This window comes from Lonchura striata, chromosome 2 (assembly GCF_046129695.1).
Source record: "Lonchura striata isolate bLonStr1 chromosome 2, bLonStr1.mat, whole genome shotgun sequence".
Taxonomy (NCBI): domain Eukaryota; kingdom Metazoa; phylum Chordata; class Aves; order Passeriformes; family Estrildidae; genus Lonchura; species Lonchura striata.
In genome coordinates this window covers 65148354-65173350 of record NC_134604.1, presented here as the reverse complement: position 1 = coordinate 65173350, position 24997 = coordinate 65148354, and the positions used below count along the sequence as shown (strand labels likewise).

Sequence of the window (24997 nt, the reverse complement as noted above, 5' to 3'; positions counted from 1 at the left end):
TATTCTCCCCATATAGAATCTGTAGCTAATTTTCATCATTTGTGTTTATCACTAAATGTTTTAATTAGTCTTGATTAAAAAAATAATATAATGAAGCTAATTTTTCCATATATTAAAAAAAATAATGCTGTACTGAAAATCAACCATTGACAATATTGAGAAGCTTACATTTTCTTGAGATGCTATGAAAACCATACTTTTGGAGGAAGGGGACACAAAGAGAAGGTGAACCTTTGAAATCTCCACATGTGGAGTTTATGCAGAAGAGAAGTGGAGGCAAATCTTCCTTTAATAATGGAACATGAAGCTCTGTGCCACTGTAAATCTTAGAAAATCCTACATGATCTGATTACATGTCTTATGCTATCACTGAGAATTCTGGAGCTCAGTACTCAAAGGAATCAGTTCTTCTTCCATCTGAGCTGGGTTTAGGCTTTGGTATCCCTACTCAGACCTTCCATCTGGGATTGGTGTTTAATGGTTCTGAGCTTTAGACAGTAAAAGAATTAAATACAATACAGCTGGTCTCTAAGGATTACTGCCTCCACTCAGTACTGTATTAGAATAACTTTGTGGACAGAAGTGGAATTCTTTAATTTAGTTTTGCTATTCCAGGTCTTCTGAGAGATGAACAACATGAAAAGGTGTACTACATTTACATTGGAGATGGTCACTTGATTAGAATATTTTCAGTTGTCAAAATGGAAATGGCAAAAAAATTCTTCCTGGATATTTTTTTTTTTCAGATTTCACACCATTTTCTTTATAAAGGAATAAAGCTACTAATTTTATTTTATTCAGATAATCTTTTATATTTTGTGATTTTTTGGATTATTTATATGCACTTTCTGGCAAAACTGAAAGATTTGGGAACACTGACAATTCAAAATATTTCTGTATTAGTTTTCATACAGGATATCAAAGAAAGCAGAAGAAATGCTTTGAGAATTCCATCACCAACTCGACTGGACATTTCTGTTTATAAATACCTGGGAGACTATAAGGAAACACAACGTAAAGTGAGTGCACTATTGCTAAAGAGAGTTCTAACTTGATAGTATGCTAACCCCCTGTTTAATCACTTTATTTCCACCAAAATAAGCTGAACAGACATCTACTGTGATCTACAAAGGACTGAGAGGGACGATGTATCAGGGAAACAAGTTTTCATGGAGAAATGATCTTTATATACTGTTGTATTTAACTTGTATTATATATTACTATTGTTATATATTACTTATTATTAATAGATTATATTGAAAGGTGAAGTGTGAAATGTATTTTAGTGAATACGAGATGCTTTAAAATGTTATCAAAGCAGAAAACGCACCAAAGTTATGGTTAAGTTACAAATTCACCAATTTATTCCTAATTGAAAAGGTAAAATTTTCTTACTAGAGGATAGGTTTTAATAAATTTTTTCTACCTTTTATTTTTTTCCCATTTTCTCTCCATTCTTTTTATGTTATTACCATTCCATGTTATTCCATGCTGTTATTACCACAGCATTGAAGGAAGAAGTTTAAACCCAAAGATTTAATGACAATCAATGTCCCAGGGAAAGGTGACAACTTCTGTTCACCTTTTAGATAGTACTAAGAGCTCTGATGTTGACCTAAAAGCTATCTAGCCCTTGCCAGGGTTAAAAGCTGTCCTTCCATTAAAGCACTATCGTAGTAGATACTGAGGTTACTTTAGTGACATGTTGGATGGTCCAGTAAGTCTGCACAATTTATCAATGCCATTCTCAGATAGATGTACTGTTCAAGGAGCAGTGTTTAGGGAATGTCACTGTGGAATTAGGGAAGAGTTTTAATTGCCTAAATTGTTTAATGATGCAGTTTAAGTTCATTAGCATGTGCTAAGTAAAAAGGGAAGCATCAGTTTTCTTCTGTGAAAGCATATTTTGCAATTACAAGTTAAAGCAAAAATCTTAAGAATATTTAGGATTTGCTTTGCTATTAAGAAATATTTACAAATGAAAGCAAGCACAGTTCAGCCAAATTCTTTATTGAGTATTTTCAAAACAGAAGTAGAAAAGCATGTTAGACAATGCCTCTGATACTTTGATCTGCAAAATTAAGGAACTTTGAACAGATTTTTTCTACTCCATGAATACTTGTCTTTTACCTTTTGTTGATAAAGGAAGACAACTTCTATGAGTACAAAATTAAGAGTGATAAAATTGACATAATTTACAGAAAACTCCACATTAATACCAGACATTAGCAAAGCATGTTTTGATACAAAAGCTTTCAGACCTGGCCTCATTTTTTAAAGACCTTTTTCCATGCTAAGTTAACTGCTTGCATGCATTTTATTTATCACTTTTATAGTCCACTTTAATAATCAAAAGGCACATTTAGGGAAAAATGGGAAAACACTTAAGAATCGTGGTATATGTATTGTTATAGGATTCCTTTAATGGGAATGTGATTTCTTATAAATAAAGAAGTCAACATGATCTCTAATACCTTGCAAGAAGCTCATAATGTTTGCTTTTTTTTTTCCAAGAGCTTCCATTAGCCAAGTTACTAGAAGGTGTTTGGATATGCACTGTAGGACAAAAAAAACCCTAATACATTTAATATAAGGCATATTTGTTTGCTTAGAAAAGGTAACATTACTGGTATTACGAATTTAAACACATGATGAATTTTGACTTATAAAAGCATATAATACTACTGAACCAAAAGTGCTATGTTAACATCTCATATTTCCTTAGATTACTATAAAAATCACCTGAGGTGATTATTTTTCTTTTTTTCTAGAAATTATCTAATTTCATTAATATTTCTTATTTAGTGGAAATAATAATAATAAAAAAATACACTCTGTATTGTTCCCTGCTTATTTTTAATCCAATTCTGCTAAGACTTACTAAACAGCAGAAGAAGGAATCCCAGTTCTACAGATGTTTTTGGGCTTCCAGGATCCCACCCTTGATAGTGCTTACTATCAAGAGCAGTAAAAGCACCTCCAATGGACTACTCTTAGTGAGCACTGTGCTGGCAGTGAGTATCTGCAGCTTCACATCTTTTTGCGGATTCATGGTTCAGTTTATATTATGTCATCAAAACAACGTCATTTTCTAATGTTCTTATTAACAACAACAAAAAAAAAACCCACAAAACCAAATAGTTCCTCTCAAAGACCATGTTGTTAATTTTTAATTCTGTGCATTCTGTCTTGGCAAGCTTTTAGGAATGATCTAGTCTTGTTCTCCTTCTTGCTGCTCCGCCTGCAAAATATGGAAAAAGAGCTTTTATTACCTGCAATTATATATAACATAGTAACACTGTACACTGTATTTACTTGTGAAACAGACATGTGAAAAGCAAAGATGAAGCCTGGAGCCGAGTATTTCTCTCTTGTGCTGACAGCTGTGAAATTAAACTGATCTTTCAGCTTCTTCATTAATCAAAATAACATACATTCTGAGAGTTATAAATCTTACAGTGGAGAATCCCAGAGTGCCATTTTCCCAAAGTCTGACTCCAAAGTGAGACTTCACTTTGATGGCTTTAATCTCATCTGAAACACTCTTTCAATAAAGCACACAATCTAGATTTTTTTGAGATATCAGAAAAAAATAATTAGCAACTCCAGATTTTGTTAGGGTATTTTTAAACAGAAATACAGCTTTTTCTTTTGAAATCTGTATTTTTAGGAGCCTTTTTTTCCCCCCGTCCTGACTCCTGAGATAAATGAGATAATATTTGATATATGTTATAATGTTTAAATGTATGGCTTTTTTTTTTACCTTGCGCCCTCCTGGTTGGTTGTGCTTTCCGTACAGGTGCTTCTAGAAAAGAGAAATGTTGCAGTCAGAAGTTATTTGCTGGAGCCTTTGAATTAAAATTAATTAGAAATACTGGAAACTCATTGCTGACTTTTGAAGTTTGTTCTTTAAATTTTTCAGTAAATTCAGAATTTTGTTCCAGAAGCATGTTGGCTTGATCACCTGAAATATGAATACTTAAAATACAGTTCCCACATTTCTCTCATGTGCAGTCATCCATTAAATCTTAGTATAATTTAAAAACTATTTTTGCATTTTAAACATATGAATTAATCCATTATCGATCTTCTACAGATGGTTACATGATGTAGGCAGATGCCAGGGCATTTTGCCTATGCTCTTCATTCATCAAACACCATGTGACACTGTGTCAGTGAAGTACAAGCTCGGGTGAAGGCACAGGACTCAGTCTCAGCTTTTGGCAGCAGATGTCCAGGTCTGTTGCATTGACATTACTTCAGGAATTATTCAAAAGTGAAATGCTTGGAGCCATTACAAGATGTTGGCCACATTTCCAGCTGTATTTGGGGCTTGATTTGTAAGTGCATTGTGAGTCCACAATACGATTCTGCATTTAAGGTTCAGTTAATTTTCTCAGGCTTCCGCTTTAAAAGGTGGAGCAGAGCAAGGGCTTTTGGATAAGATATTAGAGATATTCTTTTTATTTCACTTATTCAGTGAAACTATGGATGTGTTTTCCTTTTTCTCATCAAACCTTGAGACTTTTTTTTAACCAGATGTCTCCTTATTGGGAGGAAAAACACGTCATAAGCACAAGAAATAGTTCTGTTACTGTCACAGAAATGTCACTGCAATAATTTTTCCTTCTTTACAACCATGAAGTATTTGTCTATTCACTTAACAAGCTGCAGCTGGTTCTCTTTTCATCCTGATGTACAGGGTATATAAATGCGAGCCCTGAGATGCAGACTTGACCTCATTCTAGCTGAGATTAAACACTGGGTATCTGCACCACCATGGAAGAAAATTCCAAGCTGCGCACTTGCCCGCCAAGGACAGAATATGGTCCATCCAAAGTATGCTTTCCATACTTAGGTGCTGTCTGTACAATTATGCTTTCAGATAAGCCTTGTGTTTGAAGATCACACCTCTCTGTCACTTTCAGGCAACAGGAGACTCCCCAGCATGCCTTGTGCTGCTCAGCACTGAAGCTGAACGAACACTTTGTATAAACCTTCGCTACTTGGTGCAGACTTCAAAATTAAAAAGGCAGAAACACATTTATTTCATTGTCTAAAAGCCATATTTTTTCCCTATGTATTTAGTTCAAAGTCTGACAGAATAACCTAATTCGCATTATTAGAATTAGAAACAGACATAAATACAAAAGAAACCCTAAGCAAATTACTTCTTAACTGAATGAAGATCATTAAAAAATGGTTGTTAAAGTAGAAGAACAAATTGCTGGTATAAAGGCAGAGTGAATTGTATTTGGCTCCTTTTGGACCTTTATTCCATTCTGGTTTTTCAAATCAAGAGCTTCCCTCATTTAACAACAGGACAAAGGCAGAGAAATTCCAAGACCCTGTGAGATATTTACTCAACCTCAGAGGTTATATTCCTTGCACCCCACCCACTCCTTCACAACGCTGAGAAACCCTGGCAGCAACAGATCACATTTACACTGACAAGAAATAACTCAAGTTAAAAGCAACTCACGTGGTCTTCTTCTGTATGTGCTGCTTAAAGAAAAGTAAATTCTTTTTGGTTGATGTTCCTTCAAATGTTTTACCTAAGCATTGTGGTTAGGCATTTCCTCTTGTCTGCTATGCTTTCCAATTCTTTTAGTTACTTTTAGCCACAAGATAAGCCTCAACATTTTCCTTTGCAACATCAGTGAAATAATTATTTTCCAAAACAATTATAAAACTCTTGCTAAAGTGCTGGCTCCAGACCTAATAATTTTAATGAATAGATATGGTAAAACCTCACCTGGAATGATCACTTTGGACAAAGCAGGTCTCAGTGATACTTAATTTTTGACAAACTAACCTTCCAGATGAACTTTCTTGATTTCTCTCTCGATAATCTGTGGCTCTCCCTCAATTACTTTAGTAACCTTGGTGTACTCAGTTCCGGCTATGGTAAGCATCAAAAACAAATGAGTTAAAGCTGGCATAGCATTTTTCCATATGCAAGGAGCCCTCAGAGAAAACAATGTCATTTTTGGGCGTAGGTGTTGCAGACTACCATGCTATTCATGCCCTAAGGCATGTTATCTCTAGGGATGAGTCATTCATTGCAATCTTGTTTTACAGTTCTGCTTCTGCAAAAACTGCTAATTGTTTTAAGCAGTTCTGGATATTTTATGAGCAGAATTAAAGCCCATATGAAATCATTCCTTTATTTAGATAGTGATAATACATTTGTTTGTCACTGTACTCAAATTTAAATGATTAGGAATTTTTCAGTAAAAATTATTTTATGTAGACAAGAGGGCCATAAAGCATTATCACTACTATCAGCAACAACCCTAAAGCAGCATGTGTAACTGCTGCTTATTGGCTAAATGTATAGGATGGTATTATCATGGTAGCCAAGCATAACTGACTGGATAAATAATGGAAAATATAGAGAAAAATCAAATTAAACAAAAAGACAAATCTGCCTACTTGGTCCATTCTGTAAAGCAGGATGCTTATGCAAACTAACATATAATAGCAAGGAAAATAGCAAGAATTCAAGAGATTATGTTGTTCTTCAGATTTCTTAGAAAGAAACTATCTGTTTTCCATATACCTATATGCTCTAAGATGCATCTCTACATATTACATCTATTTAATTGTATACCTCTGTATCTGTAGGTGATTACAAATGCAGTTATAATTGTTAGATTCTGGTATCAGACCAGAATTCTACAGATAAAATTTGATCCTTCTCCTTGTTGACTGGTTTAAACCAATAGAACATAGTGCAGTGTATATACAGGAATTTTCTTGCTGCAATTTTTTAATTTCCAGCTTTTCTTTTAAATAGTCAATCCAGAAATAGGCATCTCCAGAGAGCAAATCTTTTCACATAGCTGGGATACTTAGGATAAAATGAAAAACACTCTGAAAGTTACTGTTTCTTTCCAATATTATAGGTGAATTCTGGCTTAGATTTGTATAACTAAGATTCAGGTCTTTGAAACAGAACCAAGAATTATAGTCAATGGGAGTCATAGCCATATCTTGGCTTTTCTCCAAGACTAGCTGTGTTATCAACTAGCATATTTAAGTTTGGTGGTCAGCTGTCCAGCTGTTCAGCCAACAGGAAATTTTTACTTGACTGAAGTTTAAGTCACAATCACACAATAGTGTTTTTGAAAAACTATGAGATTTAGTTCAGTGAACTAAATGTGGCTGTAAGTTACTTTACTGGAATATAACTTTGTAACTTACTGAAAAATGAACATAAAATTAAATGGAATTATTTAATTTATGTCAAAAGAAGCATCCATCCATATTTTTGAACTTCTGACTCAGATTTAAACTAGAATTTAAAAAAACACATCACTTAAATTCTTTTTTTTATTACCCATTGCTATTATAGATAGTTGCTCTAATCTACATTAAGCAGAGAACATTCCAAATTCATAGATAAAGATTAATTTCATAAGCAGAAGTTCTTTTACTAGTTTTCTACAGCTACTGGTTATGCAGAAGTTCTTTTACTAGTTTTCTACAGCTACTGGTTATATACTGCCAAAACTGTTAGAATTTAGAGAGAAAGAAGGAAAGAAAACCATTCCTTGAAATGCTGCATTTGAAAAGAATTAAAGTTAATGTCTGGATATCCATCACCTGTAAGCATTTAAAGATGTTAAACATGCCTTTAATTATTAACTTGAGGGCAATGAACATTCATTTCTGAAGAACTGATAAGTAAGATGAATTTGGGTGGTTACAATATGTTACATTTCATAAGTGTTTTTCACAGCTTTAAATTTGCTAAAAAAAAATGGAATAAATCTTCATTGCTCCTCTGAGTTTTAATTAGGTAACCTTTTAAAGACTGAAAAAATCAATTTTTTTTTTTTTTCGAGATCAATGGCATTAAAAAAAATTGATTATTTAAACTTTGGTGCTTATTTACTTCTATTTCACAGATACCTGGCATTAGAACACAGTGTTCTATTTTTTCCATTAAAATTCCGCTTCTACTGCGTCAGTCTTTAAAATGTTGAGTTCAATATATCTGAGAGGGGTTTCAGTTATCATAACCTGTTGCAAAAATGTTAGTTATAATACACTGAATTACCTCCCTGCAGAAGTCTTTTAATTTCTTCATCTTCCAGTAAATGACCATCACCTTCAATAAATTTGGTCACTTTGGTAACCTCTGATAGGATACAGGTTATGGCAAAAAAATTGGTTTACAGAAAACATTTGGCAATCCCACAAAAGCATATACAATCATGTCATAGAATTGTTCTGAATTTAAAAATTCATGTTATGTTATCAAATTCTACGTAAATACTGAAAACACCATATTTTATGACAAACACAGTATGCGATGTATTAGACCCAATCAGCTCTAGGGCTGACTGAAATACAAGGATCATGGACTCAAACAAGGATATTACATTTGGAGGGTTCTGAGGTTTAATGTCTGGGTAAGATTTTGCAGTATGAACGTGATTTTTTAAACATGGATCATCCATTCAGTAATTACTTATCTATAGAGATATATATGTATTAAAGAAATGAAATAATACAAGCATACTAACCTTCTTCAAGGATTTTCTTTAACTTCTCTTCATTGTCTGAGCCCCCTGCAGTAATTCTGGTATATTTTATTTCAGGACCTGGAAAATGTTTATTTTTTTATAAGATAGTAGCTTTTATCAGATATAACAGGTTTGTCCTTTAAATTACATTTTCCTATTAATACATATGGTGATTCCATAGTGAACATGTTGTTATCTGCTAATATGATAACTTTACTTTTTACCATTTCTGAAATTAAACTGCAAGAGCATTAAAAACAGTAGTTAGAACTAGTTGTGAAAGTAATTAGGCAAATTTATCATAATTAGAGTAATTATCTGCTTACATTCTTAGAGTAAGACACAATTTTAAACTCTGTTGTATTAGGTCATAGATCAGGTATTTCTGTAGTCTAATATTAGTCAGAATTGACTGTTGCACATGGACATTTTTGCTTTTACTATTGCTATGAATCATTGAAGACTTAATATTTGAGATTCCTTAACAGTTTCTACAGGTTGAAAATGAGACACGGTTCTGAAATTCTGGAATTTTACATTATATTTACCATTTCATGCAGGATATCAGTGAAACTTGAATCTGAGAATTGAGAAAATTATATTTTAATCATCTCCTCTACAATTTCTGGCAGAAAATAGTCCCAGGTTTTTTTCATAAAATATCTTCAGTCTTCTTTCACTAATATCTTTCATTCAGTTATTTTCATTGTAGTAAAAAGTTATATGATAAAAACTTAAGCATGATTTTTTATTTCTGTCTTTCTCAAATGACTTTGGTAGAATTTTAATATTTTCTAAATAAACTGAATATTAGGACTTAGAGCTAAGTCAATATGTTGCTATAACTTTTATCTTTTATCTTTTATATTTTCCTTACAAGCTCTCTAGCAGACAGAATTTTAATGGCAGCATTCAAACTAATATTTAAGCAAGGTGATCAAGAAGTGTCAACAGACAACTCCATATATCACCTATTATTCTTAAATATGCCTCACTCTACTTATCAGTTTCTAGGATGTTTAAAGAAATAGCTCTGTAATTGGTCAAATACAATTGAAATTGGCCAAGGAATTTGGGAGCTTTTGTGTAAGAAAATCCAGGGATGCAGATGCATATTGGTTTTATCTTACATTAGCTGTATCCAAGTGTCTTAACTAAGATGTCAGATCAAGTCCCCACCTTACAGAGAAATAGAGATCTTTTTCCGAAATGGCTGTAAAAAGAACCTGGGATGACATGCAAAAATAGGCATCTACACATTAATAATCTATGTTTGGAAAATTAAACCTTCCTGGAGGTATATAATCCAGAAATTCAGAAAAAAAAAATTTCTTCTAAAGCAAAGCAGAGTACAAAAACACAATAAAAGCAGTCTCACTGTGAAATGGTAGCAAGAAGCTTGCAGAAGTAGACACCAAAATATGAAAATAAAAACAAAAAAAGAAGAGAAATTTTCATCATTTTGCATGCTGTTAAAATATTGTTGCCATTTATGTATATGTGTGTGTAGGACACATGGTCAGACTTACAGAGACAGTGGGAAGTATTACTGAAAATTCATCAGTCAAGGAAATGCAGTTTTTAGGCACAAAGAATTTGAGATATGTTACTTTTGTATGCAAAGGTGGACTTTACTAAGAATTAGTATCTCAGTTCAATTTACCTTGAATAATTCTTTCTTCTGTTACTTTTTTCTCTGTCACTTCCACAGGTCTTCCATCAATGATTTTGGTGTATGTTTTAATAATTGGTTCTACAAGGATTTTTAAATTCAAGGCATTAATCAAGTGATGAACTTTAAAGTGTTCTTTTGAGATGTGAAAACTGACTGAAGCATGGAAGGAAATACCATAGAATATTTTATGAACAATAAAAATGTTCAGAGATCAGGAGATAAATCTACTCAAAATTTAGGATAATCATGTGATTTTTCCTTTAAAACCATCCTAGATGTGAACTTCTCAATGCACTTAGCAAAGAAAAGGCAGGCTTTGCCTCTCTTTCTGACAAAATTGCCTTTAAATCACAGAATCACATACTACATATTTTATTGCAGGACAGCAATGAGCAAATAATTCTTGACTGGGATATATGTCATGCAGAGTATTTCTAAACTGGCTTGACTGAAGCTATGGAACACAACTAGGGAAAAAAAATTAAAATGCATAAGAATTAAAAAGTATATGTAAAATTTCAGCACTTCACAAAGGTCTTGTTTAAAACAGAACAGTTGTCTAACATGAATCACCTAGATAAACTGATGGGGAATAGTGAATGCTAATGCAAATTGAGTTGCTGAAAGCATACCAACCTCCATGAATCACTTTAGTTATTGTCTCCCCTTCCCTGACTATTTTGAACTCAGGTTCCCCTTCAATTAATTTAGTGAGCTGTGTGATAGATGGGTCTGTGGCATAGGAAAAAAAAACAACATGTTACAAATAGTCACAAAATACTTTAGCATTCCTTGGGGATGAGATGAAGCTTGCATTTTCTTCCCCTAGAAGATTTTTCTAGATAAACCAGATTATTGTAATAGAGGGCTGTTTAAATCTGAGAGGTTATTTGTGGCAACATTTGCAGTCTTGTGTTTTCTCATGTAAGACCTTAAACAAAGTTCCTATCATACACTTAGTCTTTATAATTTATTTATTTATTTATTTTGTGTTTATGATATTTTTAATATTCGTTGACAAGTTCCAGGCAATAAACCAGATCATCAGCAGCGGAAAGGAAGTTTTTTCTACATATATTTGTAAGAAGATTATTCTGCATCTTTGCAGATATCTTACAGCTATCGCTCCAGTAGTGATCAGCATACAATCTACACAGTGAAAGCTTTTCTTTCTTTACTTATTTTTATTATTTGTTGCTTTGGAGTTTCTTTTATTTTTTGCTTTGAGGTTTTTTACATTTTTTTTTTCCTTTTGTATTTACGACTTGGCCAGTGGTTACACAGCTTAAAAAAAAAAAACCAAAAAGAAAAGTTTTGAGATCAGCTGGAATGGCTTTAAGGATATTTATCAGCATTACTGGCTATCATTATCATGAATGAGGTCATTTTGATTACACTGATCCAAATGTATCTTTGTCTGACATGCTAAAGCAGGAGATACTAGATAAATTAGGAACATACCATCAATTAGCAGTAATAATGTTCTTCTCTAATGACTGCTGTGGGACTCCTTCTACTTAAGAAGCTGCTGTAAAACAAACTTTCTGTATTCCTTATTCAGTGACAGAAACATAACATAATCCACCTTTTTTTAGTTTCTTTAAAAACCCCTTAAATATCTTTATAGGAATTTTTGTAGAAGTTGATTGTTCATTGATTATTTCTTCCATTATTACGGATCAGGATTTAACAACAGCTTTTAAAGGTGTGTCTCCTGTTAACTGTTGCAAACAGTCAATATAGTCTACCTTCAATTATAAAAACAAAAATTGTTTTGCGGTATTTTTCAGTAGTAAATGATGGCATAAATTAGAATTTAGAGGTAAATAATTCAGATGAAATTATATGATGGAATCATAAAGATTCCCTGTTATTATAGACCTCTATTAATTTACTCTGAGTTATAAACAGCTGAACAAACCATCACTTCTTTTATTTTTAAGAGGTCTGAATGAAAAATATATATAAATATTTTAAAGTAACTGTCTTACAAGACTTATTCCCTGCTTCTGTTCTAAACTTGGAGGAAATTTTTGCATGTTGAGAATCCATTAAATAGCAATTTACATTGATACAAGTGATGGGTATAAATGAAGTAATGTAAAAATTGTATTTATGAATATTTATAAATGCTTTATTTTTACATTTCTCAACTGTGTCTTTTCATGTGATTGATAGAGCAGATGTGTGCAAACCAAACGGTGAAGGCATAGCCAGCTATATTGCTTAGTCTAGAATCAATCCTTTGAAAATTTTATCTGTTAAGATTTGGGTTTCAGTCAGATTTAACTCTTTATATCTGTTTAATCTTTTAGATCCCACGCATGCCCAGGTACAAAAAATGGAAACACAGCACAAGCAGAAAACACTGAGACAGGAAAAGGAACACATCCCCCTCTAAACTTGGTGGGGAGAGATGTAATTTTTTTTAGTGAAAATCGCTCTTGCATCATGACCTAGTAGAACTTCCTGACAAAAATTAGCATTTAACTTTGCCAGCTTTTATCTACAGGCTGTTGTGGATTTATCTGGTTCTGATGACATCTGCTACTCACTACTGTTAATGAGAAAGATCAGAAGTGACAGAATCAGTTTTATTTGGTCTATATCTGAAGCAATTATCAGCAGAAAGGCTGCACTGGCCAGAGATCTTTCCTGGAGTGTGTCCCAAAGCAGAAATACTGGATTGGAAATGGAAAGGAGAAGCCCTTCTATACTCACTAACTTTGTTGTTTCTCTCTTTGGTGAATAAAATATAGTTCTACATTTGACTATACAAGTGCTGTGACTTTTAATACTTCATGAAATATTTTAAAAAAATTTAATTTTTTCATTTTCATTTTTTATTTAAAAGATATTTTTATTTCAGTTAATTTTCAACTTCTAAACCTCCTGTAATCACCTAAACTATATACTCTGTGTCTAGGTTTAACAGAGCAGAAGAGGTACTTTCAGAGAGTGATTCACCCTTACCATAGCAAGACTTCTAAAATAGCTTGGATGAATTACCATATTAAATAATCTATCCATTTATATTGCACTGTGGATCTGATTTAATGATGGAGACTAGGCAACAAAGATCAGCATATATGTTAAATGGCCTCTAATCCTAAATGGGATGAAGCACAAACTCCTGAAAAAGTAAGCATTTGTCAGTTCTTCTGGAAGGAAATCCTCCCAGAAAAACTGATTAAACAGTCTGGATAAAATTCTTTGCATGACATTTTTAACTGCCTTTCTCAGTTGAGATAAAACAAATTCCCTTTCAGCTTTTTTTATTTCAATGGGAAACTGGATCTCATCAGTTTTACTTAAGTTATAAATTACAAGTGATTTTAGCAGACACATCCCCACATTTTTTCTCTTCAGTCCCACCACTAATCTTTAAGTCATGGGTCCGTATGGAGAAATACAAAAATTCAAAAATTGGGTAGATATAATTTTCAGGCATCCAACAGATATTGGTCGTTAGAACTGATTGAAAATTACAGAAAAACAAACAATTTTTTTTCTTCAAAGTATAAGAAACATATCTACTTTAAAATATCTCTTTTAATTAAAAAAAAAAAGGAAGTGCCTTAATTGATAAAAAAAAAGATGATAAAATAAACAGTTAAAAAAAGATTATTTAAGATATTTTAAACACCCATAGAAAAAGAAGAAAACTCATTTGGGGAGAAAAAACGTGGATAGTCTTTTCATACAAAATATTTCAGTCAGTTCTAATTGCAATATTTGTATCTTTGCTTTTCCAGCAAAGTGCTTAGCGTCCTGGAGTTGCTGGGTATAAAATGCATCCCATTAAAGAAATATAGTCAAGATATATTCTGAATATGTATATGAACATATGCAGAAATATATATACCACAGGCCTCATTTACCTTCCTTTGTGATGATAGGCTGGACGTTGCTTTCAATTATGTTAATTTCTGAAAATATAGAAAATGGAATATACAGTGTATTCCATTCTTACAATTTATTTGAGGCAATGATCAGCTAGATTTGGTCTGCTCATAAGGATGTGGGTAAAATCATAGATATTAATGGGTGGAATAGCAACACAAAAGGATCTAGAGTATGAATCTTGGTTCTGGTTATGAAATGGAGATCCACTCAGGTCACATGCAGACAAAATCTGCTGATATGGTATTTGCCTTTTATGAAACCCATGGGTCATGGTACCCATGATGATATATGGTACATAATAGAGATGGCTTGTACAATTACCCATGCTAAATTTTGCACAATTCCCTGATATGCCTTATGCCTAAATATTGCCCTTTTCATTCAGGAGCTAATCAGGCACACAGAGGAAACCTTCTGGCATTCAAAACTATAGGCAGAACATCACAGAAAATATGCCCTCGAGAGATCAAGATGTCCCTCTACACGCAGGAAAGACTCAAATATTCATTGAAGTCCGCTGATAGTGATTTGACTCATACCCATCCACTGGAGAAGCCCATACTGATAGAGGTTCCAGCCTTCCCAGTCTTTCACTCAACTGAACTTACAGCTACAGCTTTCTAGATGTCCACATTGACCTCTCTGGCTTAATTTTTGCAGGCACTGCTTCCTGTGCTACTCTCATTGGCCATGGGAGGTAGAATCATAGAATATCTCAAGCTGGAAGAGAATCGTAGAGATCATCAAGACCAACTTCCTTCTTTTCAAAGGAGAAGGAAGACTAAGCCATATGACCAAGGCTGCTGTCCAGAAGCTCCTTGAACTCTGTCAGGCTTGGTGCTGTGATCACTTTCCTGAGGATTGTGTTCCATTGACTGACTACCCTCTGGGTAAAGAGCCTTTTTCTAACGTCCCATCTGAACTTTTCCCAGAGCAGCTTCATTTTATTTCCTTCGTCCGTCACTGGTCACCATAAAGCAGACCAGCACACCCCTCCACTGCCCTTCTTGGGGAAGGCATGGGTTGAGATGGGGTCACTGCTCAGCAATGAGGTCATCCCTCTGCCTTCTCTCATCCAAAATGAGCAAGCCAAGTGACCTCATCAGCTCCTCAAAAGTCTTGATCTCAAGATCTTTCAGCATCTTGATCACCCTCCTCTGGACACTGGGCCCAAAACTGGCTCCCAAAACTGCCTCAGTAATCGAGGTGAGGCCGCCCCAGTGCAGAGCAGAGTGGGCCCATCCCCTCCCATGTCTGGCTGGCAATGCTGTGCCTGATGCATCCCAGGACACAGTTGGCTACTTTGGTTGCTGGGACGCTGTTGACTCATATTGAACTTGTCATCAAGGTCAGTTACTCCATTTTTTGTTCCAAGTGTTTTTTAACCTCAGTATGTCCATTCACAATTTTCAGAAGTCTGATGTGATGGTTGCACTTTATACTGTGAAATATGGGTAGGACTCCATCAGAATTTAATAATTTAATTTGCTTAAATTCATCTTGCTTCACAAGGTTACAGCAGGAACTTTGTCTTCTAACAGTTTGTTTCAACACATATGCTATAATCAGAAATTAAATGCACACCCTGAGAAAGGCTGCAAAAGTGCTAAAAGGGGTATTTTTTACATTTACTCCCTAAAGAGAAAATATTCTGAACAACTGTCTCCCATTCAAGCCTCATATTTGCACATATGGGAAACAGGGTCACGAGGTACACTTTATCCCTCTGGAAATATTTATGGAAAAAAACTATCCCAGCGCACAGTCAATGCTGCATCTTTGAGAATGAGTACAGTACAATGCTACATCTTAGAGAGAGATACAACTCTGTTATGCACCAAGAACCAAACCTTGGCTAAAGCCTGAAAAACAATCTTTTCCATATGTATCTTGTCTACCCCAAGAGTTTAAACAGCTTACTTCAGGGTTACTTTCCAGTCACACATCTGGAAAGGGAAAAATGCAGTAGCACAGCAGCCAGAAACATCCTACTTTGAGTCTTTTTCTTCCTTTTCTTAATTGGCACATCTTACTTTCCCAGAAATTGCTTTCTTCTTTATTGAAAAAGAGATGCACAATTCCAAATTGGAATTGGCACCACTTAAAAAGCAATATCCAACTCATCTGGAAGTATTTTAAATGAACTTACTGTAAAATGTCAGTGGAATCTCTTTGAAGGTACTGTCACGAACAAACTATAAAAACAGAAAAGCAATTTATATAAATTTTTTTAAAAGCAGCATTTTCCTTATAGTTTCCTAATGAGTGTGTGTAGGATTCACTGCTTCATTGACCTAAAAGTTAGCTATTTTTCTGGGTTCTCTCATTCATTGTTGAGGGAGAATATAATCCCAAGAGGATAGCTGAGATAGACAAGGATGCCTGCTTTTCTTCACAGGTTATTGATGCTGCTGGCTTTAATGGCATAAGAATTTAGTCACTTGGTATTTTTTAAAATAAGTTATTTGTTTTCCAAGAGTGATAAAGTGAGCTAAAGAGCAGATTTGGGCCAATTCACACTGAAGTTATCCAAATGCAAATATTCTACAATTATTTGACATTGAAAAACATAACTGTTGAGCTCAGGGTATCATTCATGATTATATTTGGGTAACTGGGAGCTATTGAATGTGTTGACTGCTGAAGAAAGTAAGGACCAGAGAATCATTTATGATTTATAATGTGCTCAGTTTCATAGATCCTGCCAGAAAGACAGAGGGATAATTACTAAAATAATACCTTAATTTGAATGTATTTAATCAACTTCTTCAGTATTGTGAGCAGCTGATCATTTCCAACAGGCAGTTCTGACAAAAGAGATAGGCACATAAGAGGAAATATACAACTGTGTACATTTTAGTTAGATTTACAATGATCGGGAGCTGCAATTGTTCTCAAACACTCACACAAGCGTGTACTCGATATATATTTTTCCATATCAGCAGAAAAGGTAGACTCTGGCTAGCCTTGTCTTTCATATACTTTACTTTCATAAAATTTCAAAATCTTGTCAAGGCTTCAAGCAAGGTTCTGCCACAAAATGAGGTAAATTTTCTGTTTCAAATTCCACATCGGAATTGTAGCTTTAAATTTATTACCTTTTTGAAGTTATTGCAGTTACTAAGCATGTAAACAGATTTAAAAGAGTGGGTACAAATTTTATTAAATAATACTCACCTGCTGGATATAGGAGCTTGTCAATGACATGAATGACACCATTTGTTGCCATGAGATCCGATTCTCTTGATTTCAGTTCATTAACCAGAAGAGTGTCATTCACCTGGTAGAGGATCAAAATAAGAGAACCCAAGTTATCAGGGACATTAGAAAACAATCCCAAACCCTATTATAAACTTTGGAGAGATGAATGCCATTCTATAATGTGGATATATACGGAATATGAAATCTCTGTTACAAGGCTGCAGCAGGGAGACATTTTCTATACTTAACTGTTTTCAAGTAGAGTTTGCCTCCTTGGATGGTTTTAAGAATATTTGTTACACCAGGCTCAAAGCCACTTCCAATAAAAACTCCTTGTGTCAAGTGGTAAAGAAGAATATTCCTGAGAGCATTTTTGTCTCCTATGTAAAAATAAAAAAGTGGGAATAAAATTAAATGGTAGAGGATAGTTCTTTGTGGGAATTCTAAGGATTCACACAGACTTAAGTCAGAATGAAATATAGTACGTATGAAAATACCATGAACACATACAATCTGAATTTGTTAAAATGATGACAAAGGGAAAATGTCCAACTATATGACAAAAAAGTACTCAGAACATAATCACAAAGATCCTATGAGAAATTTTCTACAAAAGAACATAAAAGCAGTCAATGGAGCAATTAGAAATGCTGAGTTTGTCTGTTCTTACACAGGACAGAAGCAGCTTGGATAAGTCAGGAAAGGGGGAAACCACCCTATTTTAGGGAAGATTTCCATATTTCAAAGTTTGACAATCCTGTGTGGGATGAAAAGAAAAAAAAAAATGCAGTATTTTCAAGACTGTCTTAAAAATAGCCCAAGTTAATATCCTGATAGGGCTGTCTGAGAGTCATAAGATGGGCTGCAGAAAAACCATACCATCCACAGGAGACAAGGTATCAAGCAGAGAAACTTTAAAACACATCTGTTTGCCATTATATGGAATATTAACCATTAATACTAGAATTACATGCTGATATTAGTTGTTATTAGGTGTTTCAGCCTTGATTAAACTGCAATGGGAATCTTGCCTGGTCATATTCTTTTCCTGATGTCTCTTTCAGTGAACATTTTCTGGTTTTTCCGTGTTTTGCTCTGATCACTAATACTACTGCAATTTACTTCACTACAGGAATGCAATTAAATGATCCTCTTCTTCCTAGTAAAATTAGTACTGATACTTTGTGACCAGACCATTCATAGATAGCATTAAATTCCATAAAGAGCCTAAACATGGTCACTCCAAAAATTTTTGCACAAACTATCAAATTACCTTTGTAACTATGCCACTATAGTTACTGGTTTAAATAATCCTTGGTTTGTATATTTCCTATAGATAAACAAATTGTTTATTTATATTTGTTTAAAAAATTATATACTTTAAGGTTTAATCTTTACGGAGAAAGCAACATAATAACATAAAAGAAAACCAAGACAGAATTCTAGAAACCAATGTGGCACAAAATTAATTAAAAAAACAACCTGCAGAAAAAAAAATATATGAAGGTCAAGGAAAGCATTAAGTAACTGAATCACAATGATAGGAAAAAAAACCAACAAATTGGTCCATAAAGCTCCTGGAAAAGCAGAAGGGCAGTTAATTACTGTTAACTACAATAATTCTGTAGTTAACAAGACAATTTATTGTCCAATATGGCATTGGCTTTGAACAACTTTAAGTTCTGAATTAAAAACAAAAATAATAGAAGGAAGCAACAATATAGAATAAGGTATTGAAGAGTGAAATTTAAATTTAAAAATCAGGTTGTAGTTTTTTTCCAAAAAGACATTTCCTTTATGCCCAAAAAGGAAGTAATTTAGAGGATTCCTATGACCTGCTGTATGCAAAAGGTAAACTACTTCAGCAGACAGCTTTTGTGTGAGATGTGCATTAGTCTCCTTTCCAATCAATTTTAATTTGCTCATAATTCCAGGTTTTTCATGTTACTTACTTATCAGTATATCCTTGTCATCATCAGTCAAACCTTTAAAGGCATCATTAGTTGGGACAAACAGAGTCCACTGTCCAGGCTGTGATAGAACATCATCCAAATCTGCTGCTTTCACCAGACTGAGGAAAATGCTGTTTACAGCAGACAGACAAACCACAAATACATTTTGTTGAAATGTGTTAACTATAATTGGCTCCAAGTACTTAGTTCCCTCATTTTTATTTCTGATAATGTTTCAATTTTCAACCACTTTCACTGTTTCCCATAAATAATGATAGTGGAAGAGGAAAATGAGAAAAAAAGAAAAGGAAAAGCCAGTCTTAAAAGTAGCAGACAGAGGAAAAACTATTTGAATAAAATATATTGGCAGCTGGGATCAGTGGAGGATTTGTCAAATACAAACCCTTGCAGATCAAACAAATAAAAGGAGGATGCAAATGATAGTTCTTGCTCTAGGAGTATTGAGATACTTGCAGGAAAGGGACAGATATCAGTACTGTCAAGGTATGCAATCCTGCTGCACCCACATGGAATTGTACTGCACATTAATTAAAACCCCAGAGTCCATTGCATTTATAGGACTGGATGTATCATTAAATTCTTTCTGTCCTTTACTCCTTACATTCTAGTGTCTGACAATCCTTTGTGCCATAAAAAAACATTCTAGCATAGAGTGTGGAAGCCTTTTCAGCATACAGATGGAGAACATTTTTCTTCCTCCACATTTTTTTCTTTTTATGTTATTTGTGTAGTTAATAAACCCTTTTCTGCCATCCCTGCTCTCAAAACCCCAACAACTCACATGCTCACAGTCCAAAAATTTTTCTCAAACCAGCTGTGCTGTATATACAGTTATCCTCTGCAGGAAAATCTCAGTTCTGTCAATATTGCTACTCACCTAAATCGCTTATCATTTCTTAGCATTTCATGCAAAGTCTTTTCTGCTGGATTGATGATCTGTCTGAAGATGTGAATAAAACCGTTTCTTCCTTCTTTGCTTCCTCTGACCATGCATGAATTTTCAATACATACAGCCTTATTGAAAAAGAAACAAATGTAGCTGTTTACACAATGTTAAAAATAACAACTATGTATTTCCTACAGTCAAATTGTGTGTTATTGACAAGAAATTTGGCATTGCTTGAGCAAGCAGAAATAGCAAAACCTATAATAAAATAGCATGGTGCAAATATTTTAAAACTTGATTTTTTTGTGGTGTTTTACACTTGAGAATGTTCTTAATTTGTTCTAAAAATGAGCTTTAAAAATTTGTAATCAACTGAGCACCCAATTTGAAATTCTGTTGCATTTTCCCAAAGAACTCTCCATCCAAACAAAGTTTGGACTGAGAAAGATCAGATTTTCATTTTTTGCTGTTTTAAAAGTTGAAGTTTTTTTGCTAGATAGTCATAATGGTAAATATTGGGGGTTTCATTTAGCTTTGCCTTTTCTTGACTCTCTATTTTCCTAATTGGATGCATATTTTTAGAAAGACTCATTCACTTACTGTGCGATACACAAAGACTCTAAGTAGTTTTCCTCCAATTGTTTCCAGCTCTTGTCCATTGTACAGTTCATTGAGCCCAACTTTCACTTTTATAATGTGATTCTGCAGGATTGTTTTAAGAAGACGTTGATCCAGCCTTAAGGTGTCATCTACAAAGCAATTTAGATATTAATGTATAGTAATTTATATAGAGCTTTTTTATTCAAATATAGTTAAAATAATCTGGAAATACTGAATCTTTCTTTGAAATGCTTGAGTTAAAGCATGGACAGGTCTGTGTATACAGAAGGCAAATTGTTTTGACTATTCCTCAAATTCAGTCAAGAACTTTTGACAAAGCCATGATTAATTACTATAACTAATATGTCTGATGATTGATATGTGGACCTGCTCCACCTCCTGAATTACTAATATAGTTTGTATCAGAACTAGTCCTTTCCACATGTGCACCTAAAATATATCCAAATTTGCTTCTGGGGTAATGAGACAAAAGGCAAGATATACACACAGCCACCTCTGTAAATATACAAATACCTGTTTTACAGTATATTTTTACAAGGTTCTCTCTGCTTTAATGTACTGAGAAATACTTTCTTGTATTTCCTGTGTTTAACTGGGATAGAGTCAAATTTCCTCCTTGCAGGTCCCACAGTGCTTTTTTTTGGGTTTACTATGAGTATAATGTTGATAACACGCTGATATTTTGGTTGCTGCTGAGCAATGTTCACCTTAAGCCAAGAACATCTCAGTGCCTCATGCTCTGTGGGTGGGAAGATGCATGAGAGGCTGGAGGGATCACATCCAGGATGGGTGATCCAAACTTGCCAGAGGGATATTCCATACCATAGAATCTTGTGCTCAGTACATAAACTGGGGGAAGGTGCCTGGGAGATGCTGGTAAATATCTGGACATACATCAGGGTAATTGTATCATGCACCACCTGTTTCTCTTAGATTTAATTATCCTTATTTTTAAGATTACTACTACTACTACTACTACTACTACTATTATATTGCTATTAGTTATATTAGTATTATTACTTTGTTACTGTTATCAAATTGTTCTTATCTAGACCTGTGAGGCTTTATTACATTTTCTTTTCCGCTGATTTTCCTCCCCATCCCAAAGTGGGGGTAAGAGGGGAGTGATCAAGTGGATGTGTGGTACTTAGCTTTGAGCTGGAATTAGACAACTACATACATTTTCTGAGAATAAATAAGTTTTGAATCTAATGGAAGTAATGTAACACTAAGGAAACTGGCAGTTCATTAATATCTTTCCATTCCTACAATTTTTCTGTGCTTATTTTGTATCTTATTTTAGTGCTACTATTTTCATTAGCAAATGATATGACTGAAAACAAGCTGTGCAGCCTGGTGGTTAGGCTTGTTTTGTCTTTCTACGAGGTATGTAATCTGAAAGGATGAAGTAGTTCTATTTGTCTGTGATGTACTTGCAGTGAGACTTAGAACAAGTACTGGGAGTTATTTGGAAAACTATCAGGGTAGCGTACATACTTGTTTATTTTGACAACCTTTTAGGGCCACTAACCTGAGAAAGCGCCATTCAGAGGTGCCAGGAGAGTGTATTGGCCTTCTGGCCTTAGAGAAGATGCCAGACCCAGCTGCGCCATCAGGTCCGTAAATGTAGTCTGCTGAGCACCCCCAAGCTCAATGACTTGTTTGGCTGCAAATAAAGAATTAAGAGAAAGTATTTTAACACACAATATCTTCCTACTCCTGATTTGGATTCTCCATGCTTATCCAGAACTATTTATCTGAGGGAATATGGGTAAGGTTATTGAAAATATCTTTAGTACAAGAAGTTTTTCATGTACATCACTGACCAGAATCAGGAATTAGCACTTGGTCAATCAGGTGGATAACACCATTGCTTGTCACAATATCTTTGCGTTTCACCATTTTCACTCCATTCACAGTCAGACTTTCACCATCACAACCAACTTCAACAGTGTTTCCTTCTAAGGTTTCATAGACAGCTCCACCTGTGATGGCTTCAGAGCACTGGAGAGTATTTAATATATGGAACTTCACGAGAGCTGAAGAGAAAAGAGCAGGAATTTAGCAGACGTAGGTGTTTGGACACATATTCATATACATATAATTCACATATAATTATGGAATAAATGATTCTAGCTAAACTATTTTAAATTAATTTAACTCACAGATGCTTTTATTTAAATTTAATGATTTTGTAGGCCTCTAAATAACATTTACTAATAGTTACAAAACTATTTGGCATCCCTTATATTATTAAAACTATATTGGTTATGCTATAATCTGCTGGTGACTGCATATGTCCAAAAGGACCTATGAGTACAAAACTCCAGTCTATGCAAAGATATGAGAGAATTTCATATTCAGATAGCCCTGAATTTCTAGGGACAGGAATGTCTATTAGACTTATGCAGCTGAACTATTAGAATGTCAATGTGCCTATATTTTCACAGTTCCCTTTAAACTTTTTTGGAGACTAAGTTTTCAATTACTTTCAATTCTTAGGCAAGTGGAAAAGTTAGAGAAAGAAGAAGTTAGTCTTTGCATACACATGAAAGTAGAGGTGCTTAATTTTGGTGCTATAAGGATATTGCATTTTTTGCCTCTTGATCCACTCATATTTCTCATTTGCAATGTACATATTTCTCATTTGCAAAAAAGTTTAAATACCTTCAGAGGCCACCTTGTCACCCATGATTCTTTCTAAAACTCCTCTTGGAAGCCTCTCAAAAGCTTCATTAGTAGGAGCAAAGAGTGTGTAATGACCAGGTCTTCCGAGAATGTCCATGACACCTGATGTAATGGCAGGAGCCTAAAATAAAATTTTTCCTTTTAATGCTGATTATTTGAAATATTACCAAAATACATTATCTGTCTAGTTTTACCTCATGCCTGCAGATACTTGAATGCTAGACTGAGATCATAGTGTTTTAAAAAGATAGATCATGAATGTCATAAAAATGAAAAAATTAATCAACAGAGGAATTTTTCTTAAGCTGAAACCCAGGAAGTATTGGTTTTTATATTAAGTTTTTTAAAGAGATTGTAGTTGCCCATAACTGTCATGAACTGAATTTGAGGGATTCAGAGGATCTTCTCCACTTTTATGCCTCTGCATTTAAAATACCTTTTTGTATTTATTAAGGAGATGGAAGATGGAAAAGGACAACACTTATCTGCAAACCAATGGCATACTTTTAAAAATATGCAGCATGAAATCCCATTGCAATGTGCAGACACATTTTCCAGAAGATGGAAAAATTAGAAACTTTTTTTAATTGTTAATGAAAATTAATTAATTATTAATGACAATTTCTAATAATGCTTCCTCTGTGCAAGAAAAATCCTTCTTATGTGTATCTACTGGTGTTCTAAAACTTTCTATGAGTCAGGTTCTGAAATTTATTTGGCATCTTTACCATTTTTTATCATCCATTTTGAAATTGTTCTTATTTATCTAGCACCAGACTCTGTAACTTCATGTTCACGTTTCATTTTCTCAGTGCTTGAAGAGAAGACACTTTTTAGGTACAGGGACACATTCTATTCTATTGATGTTGCCTTTTTAAATAGCTAGATTTGCAATATTACCTGGAGCTCTTAATTTAATTTATTTCCCTCTCTTGCTGAGCTAACACCTATTACTTCCAGGTATCATAAAAGATCAAAAAGGAATAAAATCATCTTACTTAAATAAACCAAGAAGAGTTTTTATTTTTCGTCCACTTACTCTAAATGATGACAGATCATCCTCAACTTCAATGAAATCTTGAATGGTATTTCCAACAGCAGTCAGGACACGATCGACGACATGGACAACACCATTGGTAGCAATCTGGTTGCCATGGATGATCCTGGCACAGTTAACAGTAACAACCTATATTTGAACAATCAAGTTGTAGAATTTGAAATAATTTGATCACAAGCTTGGATCCTGACACTCACAGACTGGCAATGTAGGTACTGTACATTGTGTATTCACGGTTGCTATTCCAGTTGGTTTTTTCAAAATTTGAAGTAAAACCTTGTAAGATTTGAAAGTTTGACTAAGCTTCTGGAAAGATAGCAACAGATTTATTCAGATTACATTGACTTAATGTTTAATTTCTTACTGCAATTATTCTGATTTGATTTTTCTTGTCTGGCTAATGTGTTGATTCTACTGTTTTTTAGCAATACAATCTGAAGACAAATAAACATTTTT

General features: G+C 34.0%; 1 protein-coding gene across 5 annotated transcripts in view; it reads right to left on the bottom strand.

Moving 5' to 3' along the window:
* Positions 1-1994: 1994 nt before the first annotated feature.
* Positions 1995-24997, bottom strand: part of POSTN (periostin) — a 31275-nt gene continuing 8272 nt past the window's right edge. Inside the window, exons 6-24 of one of the 5 annotated variants that reach the window (XM_021541884.3) lie at positions 24524-24670; positions 23464-23605; positions 22623-22835; positions 22328-22462; positions 20776-20924; positions 20167-20303; positions 19269-19399; positions 17566-17696; positions 17293-17395; positions 16855-16922; positions 16265-16310; positions 14091-14138; positions 10846-10941; positions 10198-10287; positions 8535-8612; positions 8066-8146; positions 5816-5902; positions 3764-3805; positions 1995-3241 (exon numbers count right to left, since the gene is read on the bottom strand). In XM_021541884.3, coding sequence (XP_021397559.1) covers positions 3201-3241; positions 3764-3805; positions 5816-5902; positions 8066-8146; positions 8535-8612; positions 10198-10287; positions 10846-10941; positions 14091-14138; positions 16265-16310; positions 16855-16922; positions 17293-17395; positions 17566-17696; positions 19269-19399; positions 20167-20303; positions 20776-20924; positions 22328-22462; positions 22623-22835; positions 23464-23605; positions 24524-24670 — 1965 coding nt within the window. In that variant the 3' untranslated portion in view covers positions 1995-3200. The remainder of the gene's footprint in view (positions 3242-3763; positions 3806-5815; positions 5903-8065; positions 8147-8534; positions 8613-10197; positions 10288-10845; positions 10942-14090; positions 14139-16264; positions 16311-16854; positions 16923-17292; positions 17396-17565; positions 17697-19268; positions 19400-20166; positions 20304-20775; positions 20925-22327; positions 22463-22622; positions 22836-23463; positions 23606-24523; positions 24671-24997) is intronic. The other 4 variants (XM_021541885.3, XM_021541886.3, XM_021541888.3 and 1 more) reach the window with 4 other exon arrangements.